This window comes from Dipodomys merriami, unplaced genomic scaffold (assembly GCF_024711535.1).
Source record: "Dipodomys merriami isolate MVZ:Mamm:240054 unplaced genomic scaffold, mDipMer1.0.p SCAF_110, whole genome shotgun sequence".
NCBI classification, from domain to species: Eukaryota; Metazoa; Chordata; class Mammalia; order Rodentia; family Heteromyidae; genus Dipodomys; species Dipodomys merriami.
In genome coordinates this window covers 172049-180484 of record NW_027202383.1, presented here as the reverse complement: position 1 = coordinate 180484, position 8436 = coordinate 172049, and the positions used below count along the sequence as shown (strand labels likewise).

The window sequence follows — 8436 nt, the reverse complement described above, 5'->3', positions numbered from 1 at the left end:
GAGGCTGGTCACGGGCAGAGCCGAAGGGAGCAGAGGCTGGTCACGGGCAGAGCCGAAGGGAGCAGAGGCTGATCACGGCAGAGCCGAAGGGAGCAGAGGCTGATCACGGCAGAGCCGAAGGGAGCAGAGCTGATCACGGCAGAGCCGAAGGGAGCAGAGGCTGGTCACGGGCAGAGCCGAAGGGAGCAGAGGAAGCCGTTCCACCAGGGGTGGGGGAGGCAGAGACCGGGAACCCGGAATGAGGAGGGTTTGTACCTGGGGCCAGAACCCTGAAGCCTTACAGCAAGGCCTGGGAAAAGGCCTGGGGGTGGGCAGAGCCAAGGCAGGGCGCCCTCCCCTCCCCCACCCCCTCTCTCTCTCTGGGTGTGGACCCAGATCCTCGGTGGGTGCCAGACACTGGGGGAGTATGGGCCCTGCACACAAACATGTTTTCCCATGTAGGCATAGCTGTGATCAGGTAATTTCTAGAATGTTCCATTTAACATGTCCAGACTGTAGTTGGTTGTGAGTATTGGGAACCACAATAAACAACACTTTGGGTAGTGCGGAGATGGCTGTAAAGTGATTTTTGATTTTCAGCTCCAGAACTTTTACTGGTTCTTTTTATTTATTTATTTTTTGGGTCCAGTTGTGGGGCCTGAACTCTGGGCCTAGGCGCTGTCCCTCAGCTCTTCAGATCAAGGCTAGCACTCTACCACTTGAGCCACAGTGCCACTTCCAGCTTTTTTTCTTTTTGCTTATGTGGTGCTGAGGAATCGAACCCAGGGCCTCATGCATGCAAGGCAGGCGCTCTACCACTGAACCACCTTCCCAGCCCCTAGTTCTTTTTAATAGATTGTTTCTCTGCTGATACTTTTTATTTGACTCATCATGGTATTTCCCTGGAGTAATAAGTCACTGTGTCCTGCCCAGTGAGTTTTTCAGGCACATTCTTGCTTTGGAATGATGCAGAAGTCACAAAGCCAGAGCCTGATGAAAGTAGGCCTTGTGGAGCCTCGCCAGGACAGGCTGCATACGCTGGACCTCCTCCTCCATCCTTCCTGCTCTCCCTTTGATTGCCTGCTTGGGCTGTCTTTCTTTATGTTCTATTGTGGGTAATTTTCCCAGAGGCGTCTTCCAGTTCATTAATTCTCTGCCTAATAGTCTTTAATCTAGGTTTTAACATGTTCATTGAGTTTTCTGTTTCACTAACTAAAACCCTCCTATTCATCTTCAAATCTTTTTATTCATTTTTATGGTGTCATGATTTTCTTTTTTTTTTTTTTGGTCCATAGTGGGGCTTGAACTCTGGGCTTGGGCGCTGTCCCTGCGCTCTTCAGCTCAAGGCGAGCGCTCTACCGCTTGAGCCACAGCGCCACTTCCGGTTTTCTAGTGGTTTATTGGCGATAAGAGTCTCACAGACTTTCCTGCCCAGGCTGGCTTTGAACCATGATCCTCAGATCGCAACCTTCTGAGTAGCTAGGATTACAGGCATGAGCCACCAGTGCCCGGCTGTTGTGATTTTCTTATGTTTGCAATTCCTCCTCTTGTTGTTCTTACTTTATAGCCTTTATATTTCTTTTGTTCCTAATCCTTTTCTTCATTGTATTGACAGATTCTCTCACAGTAAATGGTTTCCAGTGTTTGCTAGATTTTGGAGTTGTAACTGTTGTCTAATCAATAGTAAATGTGAGCTATCTGTGCAAGGCCTTGGCTTTTCTCTTCAGCATGCTTTCCTTCTACCCCACAGGCACCACCAGCCAGCTCCTCACCGCGAGTCACACTCGCATCTCCATCCCACAAGGCCATCTATGGCGTGTGTGTGTGTGTGTGTGTGTGTGTACACAGGGACTTGAACTCAGGGTCTTCCACTGTCACTTGGCTTTTCTGCTCAAAGCTAATGCTCTGTCACTTGACCCACAGCTCCACTCCCAGCTTTTTGCTGTTTAATTGGGGATATGGACTTTCCTGCCTGGGCTGGCTTTGAACCGGGACCGTCAGATCTGTCTCCTGAGTAGCCAGGACTAAAGGTCATGAGCCACCAGAGTCCAGCTATGATTACACATTTGAGAAGAGCTTTGTGTTTGCATTCTGACCTCAGGCTTCTTTAAGAGCCTCCTGTGCTGTGTTCTGAGATCCCAGGCCTTCAAGAGTCCTGTGTCCCAGTTCCAGCCCAGCTGCCCCAGGTTGCCGCACCTTCTCTCCAATTTCTGCCTGACCAAAGCCCCAGTTTGCTGATGGCGGGCTGGGTCACACTCCCCCAGGACTGCGTAGCCTGTGCACTTTGCACTGACTTTCTGTCCTCACTGCATGGCGTCTGTCCTCTGGAGATTTCAGCCTCCGGTGGAACACCTCATGGTGAACATGAAGTACTAAATAAATGCCTTCTGCTAGGCTTCTCAGTTGACCGTGTGTGTGTGTGTGTGTGTGTGTGTGTGCACTGGTCCTATGGCTTGAACTCAGGGCCTTGAGCTCTCACTTGGCTTTTTTGCTCAAGGCTGGCGCTCTACCACTTGAGCCATGGCTCTACTTGCAGCGTTTTCCTGGTTAATTGGAGATAGCCTGATTTATCGCCCAGGCTAGTGTCAAACCTCAATCCTCAGATCTCAGCATCCTGAGTATCTGGGATGGCAGCTGTGCGCTGTCGCCTCCAGCTTTCTAATGATCTTTGTCCTGAAGTAGAAGGATCTCCAAAGCTCAGGCAGGGCTGTCTCCAGGGGGCCCAGAGCTCCAGCAGCGCGTGCGCAGGAAGGGTGACTGGAGAGGCAAACCGAAGGGCGGCACCTGCCCTGTACACACCTTGTAAATTGGTATTCTTAACTTCTAAAAAGCGCTATAAAGCAGCTTTCCATGCCCAACATTATCTTCCGTTAGCTTTCCCAACTTCACCCTTGACCTTCAACACCGGAATTACTTTGTCCGTGTCTGGCTGGATGTGGTGGGCAACTCGGCACATCCAAGTCTGATTTCTGTAACAGGGAGGAGCCAGTCAGCTGCCTCTAAGAACTTATTCCTGGCTTCGGAGGGAAAAACAAATGCAAACTGACTACACATGCATCGTTTGAGGTTAGTGTGCTCTTCATTTTAAAGCCAGATAGCACAAGAAACCACAGTTCATTTTCATTTCTAAAATATTGGCTAACAGAATCCACACAGACACAAAAAGTTCTAACGCAGCCTCCCTGTCACTGGCTCAAGCACAGGAAGAGATGATCTCAGAAAATACCCAGGATCAGTAAGACAGTTGACCACATTCACTCCCAAATTGTGATTTAAAAATTCTCAAACGTAAAAATCAAAGCAAGAAAGCCAGCAAACCTAGCGATTAAGTTGCACGTTACAGAAAAGGCCTGAGAGACAGGCGGGAAGAAAAGGGCCTGTTTAATTAACGGATGGAGGAGAACAGGTGTCCACTTTCACCCTCGTTTTAGTAGGAAAACAGTGAATACTATTAAACAACTCAGAAAAGAAAGGACTGAAGGGGAGCTTTGGGGCGGGATCCCGGGATCCCATCAGATGCCTCAGGTCCAAGGCAGCTGCGTTAGGCGCCTGTGCCCCTTTGCAGAAGGGGACGCAGGGCTGGGAAGGTGGCTCCGTGCCAGAGCGCTCGCCTTGCATGCAGGAGGCCCCGGGTTCGATTCCTCGGCACCACATAAACAGAACAAGCCCAAGTGGTAGAGCGCTAGCCTTGATCAAAAGCAGCTCAGGGACAGCGCCCAGGCCCAGAGTGCAAGACCCAGGACTGGCAAAAAGAAGCGGGGATGCAGTCCAGGCTGCGTGGTAAAAACGAAGTGAGATGCAGTGAGAGCTGGGAATTCTGGTTTGCAAAGCGGCACCCCGACCCGGGATTCCTCCGGACCCCGAGGGCGGCCTGCGGCTCCCGCGCTGGCCAGCAGGTGGCGCCCGGCCTCCACGGCGCGGGCCGCTCCCCGGCCGCCGCCACCCGCGCCCGGGCCCCGGAGGGCGCTGCCGTCCCCACCGATCCCTACCGCCGTCGCAGCCAGGAGGTGGGGTGTCCGCCCACCTTTGGGGGTGCCCAGGCCACGCCCCGTCCCGGCCGGCCGGTGCGGGACCGCGGGGACCACGGAAGACACGCTCGGGCCTTCCGCCTGGTGAGCTGTCGCACCCCGGTGCTGGTCCCGGGGCGTCCCCAGCCCCGCACCCCTCTCCCGCCCCTCCCCCGACGGATTCAGTGTCGGGGCCCGGAAACTCGACGGCCCCGGGCAGACTCGGCGGCGCCACCCCAACACCTGCCGGACCGGGAAAGTGGCCCAGGTGAGCCTCGCGCGCCGTCCCTCCCGGGCTGCGGGCGTTCCGGGCAGCCCCCCCCCCCCCGTCCCCGCTCCTCCCCTCCCCTCTGCGGGTGTCCCCGGACCCCTTCCCCCGTCTCGCCCCCCCATCCCCGGCTTCGGGCATCCTGGCCCTTCCCCCACCGTCCCGCCCCCCCGACCTCCCCCTCCCCTCCCCTCTGCGGGTGTCCCCGGACCCCCATCCCGCCCCCTCTGGCCTTCCTCTGGGCCCGTCCCCGCCCCTCCCCTCTGCGGGTGTCCCCCGACCCCCGTCCCGCCCCCTCTGGCCTTCCCCTGGGCCCGTCCCCGCCCCTCCCCTCTGCGGGTGTCCCCCGACCCCCGTCCCGCCCCCCCTGCCCCCCCATCCCTGGCTGCGGGCATCCTGGCCCTCCCCCCCCATCCCTGGCTGTGTCCCGGCCCCCCACCCCCACCCCCAGGGCCGCCCCCACCCGGGCGGAGAAGACCGCGCACGGGCCGGCTCCCGACACCGGTCGGTCCCTGCTCACTGTGCTCAAGTACCCAGGCCTGTGCTGCCGGGGGCGCAGCAGACAGCAGTGTTTTGGGGGGCTGAGCGGGGTGCACCCGCACGCCCTTTCTGTATAGCCCCGGCCCGCCGAGGGGGGGACCCGCCTACCAGGCAGGGAGAGGACGCGGGAGCCGGGCCGGTGGGGCTGGGGTCCGTGCCCGCGGCTCCCTGCAGAACGAAGCCGCCGCCCCCGCCCGCCCAGCGCCGAGGCCCCTGCACCCCACGCGGCTCCCGGCCGGCCCGGCCCGGCCCGGGCACCGGGCGAAGCCTTTCCCGGGGATGGCGAGGCGGCAGCCCCGGCCGCAGGCCCCGCACCCCGGCGGGGGTGAAAAACCATTGAGAAGGCAGGCTTGACTCCAGACACGTTTATTGTCACCTCAGTACAGTCTACAGAAGGTCGAGCCGGGCTGGTGGGTGGGTGGGAAGCACAGCATCGTGGGGAGCAGCGGGGGGCACCCGCCGCGCCAGCCAGGGCGGTTGGTATAAAAGGGTTAAGTTTACAACTAAACTTTTATAAAAAGTTCAGCATAAGTACATCATTACATTTCCCTGCAGAAATATACATCTGCCACTATACAAGAAAACTCTAATCGAAGAGTTCACAAGGCTCCACGCATATACATATATAGCCATATATAAATATATACACAGCGTTCAGTAGGCTTGCGTCCAAAGGTACATTTTGACCAAAGACTTCATGTAAGTAACTGAACACTGAATCCTTCCGGTATTCACGCTCCACCTTTGGGAAAAGGCAAAGTCTGCTAAGGTTGGGCAATTCCTTGTGGTTTTAACGTGTGTGTTGTCACTCCCCACGGTGGGGACAGTACATATAAAGAAGGCCTTCCAGCTACAGAAAGGACATGAAAAGTCTCTTCATAAATAACAAGTATCACAGTCCAGGCCGGAGAGCGAGCGGGCCCGGAAGCGGGCCGGCCCCCTCCCAGTTCCCCGCACTTGCTTTTGTCTCTTCCTTGCTTTCTAAGGTCCGTTCGCCCGGTGTCCTCCGGACAGAAGGTCGGACGCGAGCTCGGCCTGGAGGGAGATGCTGTGGGCTTCTTGTTGTTGTGCAAAAAAGAAAACAGAGGAAGAACGTCCTGGACACCTGTAAGAGACTGCGGGGAGGCGGGCCTCAGGCGGCGGCGCGGGCAGGCCGCGGGGGGCAGGCCGCGGGGGGCGCGCACGCGCGGGGCGCGCACGGGGACGGGGGAGGGCGACGGGCAGCCCCGGGGCGCACTGAACACGGAGCGCGCCGGGACGAGGGCGGGGTGGGGGGACGGGCAGCCCCGGCGTGCGGGGCGCACTCCACACGGAGCCCGCGGGGCGGGGGGCGCGGGGCGATCGCCCGCTCGGGTCCCCGGCGGCCGGGCTCCCCGGCGCCAGCGCGCTTCTCCGAACAATTCTTTGATTGAAAGCAGCCGAGCCGCCGGCAGACGGGGCCGGGAGAGGCGGCGGCGGCGGAGGGGCGCGGGCTGCGCGGGCTCGGCCCCCCGGTCCCCCCGGTCCCCCCGGATCGCCCCGGAATGTGTGGCGGTAAGAGGAAGGGCGGCGGAGGGGCCCGGCCCCCGCCGCTTCCACGGCAAGTTGCTGGCATTTCCCCCCTCGGAAGGAAGATGTCCGGTGATCCCGAGTGACCACGGCCGCTCGGCTCCCCCGGCCCGAGACGGGGGGGAGGGGGGAACAGAACATGGCGAGAGCAGCCCAGCGTGCTCGACTTGGTCTTGTTTCCTCGGACACACGCGTGGCCTCGCACACGCACACACACGCCGGGGTGCGCGCGAACACTCACCGAGCTCAGCCGCAGAGCGCTTTGCTGTCTCCGGACATCAACTCCGCGGGGAACTCGGAAGCCTGGGGAGGAAGGAGACAGGGCGTTTGGCAGTGTCCCGGAGGAACGGCCGCCGGGCCCCGCGCGCGCGCGCGCCCCGGCCGCGGTGAGACCGACCCGGCCGCGGCCGCCCGAACTTCCTGCCGCCTCCCGCGCCGCGCCCGCCCCGCGCGCCCCCCGCAGGCTCGCGAGCGAGCGGAGTGAGCGGGGCCGCTCGGCCGCCGGCGCTCACCTGCAGGGACAGGATGCTGATGTCGGTGTTGAGCGTGGTCAGCGGCGTCCGGGACCCCGGGTTCTGCCCGGGCCTCGGGTGGTGAAGGCTGACGATGGCGGGGTGCGAGTCCAGCGCGATCTGCAGGTCCAGGATGTAGTCGATGACGTGCTGCAGGATTTCCATCTTGCTCACCTTCTTGTTCTGCGGGATGCTGGGCACCAGCTCCTTGAGCTTGGAGTAGCAGTCGTTCATGTTGTACAGCAGGCTCAGCGGGTCGTCCACCGGGGTCTTGCTCCGGGAGATGCCCAGGCTGTGGTCCGAGAAGCTGCTTTTCCTAACGGATCGCACGGGGCTGAAGGCTTTCATGCTGGCCGCGCTGGGAGGGGAAAGACCGGGAGGGGGAGAGAGCTGCCCGGAGCTCAGGCCGCCGCCGCCGCCTACCGAGCAACCGCGCTCAGCACCGGGCTCGGCTCAGAATGAAGCGCGGGCCCGGCCGGGCAGCTTTTATCCTCACTCGCCCGGGCCTCAAGATTTGGCTTTCCTGCGTCCCCATTGGCGGAAGGTACCACGTCTGTCAAACCAAGCGCATGCTCTCATTGGGCAACGCGAACGCGGGGCGAGCGCTCGATCCTTCCGTGTTGGCAGCCAATCCGCGCGCAGTGGGCGGGGCGGGCGCGAGCCCAGCTGGAGCGGTAAATAGAGTACAGTAACCGGGCGCTGGGGAGATGGGGGGCCGGCCCCGGGGGAGCGGGGGAGAGGGCGCCCTCAATTCACACGCCGGGCCGGACCCTTTCCCCGGGGGAGCGTGCCCGGGGAGAGCCGTCTGCGCCGGACTGAAGCCCGGGAGCCTCGGGCTTTCACTGTACCGCCCTGCAGCGATAGCTTTCCAGCCGGGGAAGTGCAACCTCGCGGCCCGGGGCGGTCTCGGTGGCGGGCGAGGGAAACTGTTAGGGAGCACTCACCCGGGCTCGGTCAAGGGCGGTTTGGTGTGGGATTTTGCCACCCGGAACTACGCGGGAGGCATTATTGGAAACCCGATGGAAGAACTTTCTGGAAACTACCCAGCCTCGCGCGGACGGACCCAGCACAGCCTGGGGGTGGGGCGGGGTGAGGGGCACCGCACTTTCAGGGTTCCTTTTCAAGTGCCGGGACGGTGACAAGGATCCCACGGCTCGGAAGTCATTAGGGAGATTTGCATATTGAAACCTCATTTGCATACACTGCCCTTGAAAGACTGCGGGTCGGTGCCCTGCGGGGGGGGGGGGGAGGCGATTAATTATGCACAAGTCGTGATTTCGGTGTCACATTCCAGCGCCACCGCGCTGCGCGGGCTCGGTGTCCGTGTCGGTAGGTGGCCCCAGCCTCCGACTGACTTCTCCACGCTGCTGGCCCGGAACGGTGTCCCGGCCCGAGATTGGAAATCTCAGCCCCACACTGGGAAGCGGCTGCCGGGCTGCGAACTCAGTCCGTGGTGCGTCCCCGGACTCCAATCTTTAAGCCCCGTGGTTGTGTGTTGGAGGGGGGAGAAATCACCAGAAGGAACTCTTTTAAATGCAGAAAACAGTACACGAGAAAAATCCCACCGAAACTGTGTTGGTGT

The 8436-nt window shown here is 60.4% G+C and overlaps 1 protein-coding gene across 1 annotated transcript; it reads right to left on the bottom strand.

Moving 5' to 3' along the window:
• Positions 1-5144: 5144 nt before the first annotated feature.
• Positions 5145-7332, bottom strand: LOC138822453 (DNA-binding protein inhibitor ID-2). Its single transcript, XM_070015215.1, has 3 exons — positions 6855-7332; positions 6584-6645; positions 5145-5909 (listed from the first exon to the last, which is right to left on the bottom strand). Exons 1-2 carry the CDS (start codon positions 7200-7202, stop codon positions 6589-6591), a joined length of 405 nt encoding a protein of 134 aa, XP_069871316.1. The 5' UTR covers positions 7203-7332; the 3' UTR covers positions 5145-5909; positions 6584-6588.
• Positions 7333-8436: the final 1104 nt, after the last annotated feature.

Bases quoted from the DNA above. Each gene is read 5' to 3' on its own strand.
- LOC138822453 (XM_070015215.1), bottom strand. From the start codon at position 7,202: ATGAAAGCCTTCAGCCCCGTGCGATCCGTTAGGAAAAGCAGCTTCTCG. The intron at 6,646-6,854 runs GTGAGCGCCGGC...CTTCCTCCCCAG, and splicing joins TCAGCATCCTGTCCCTGCAG to GCTTCCGAGTTCCCCGCGGA.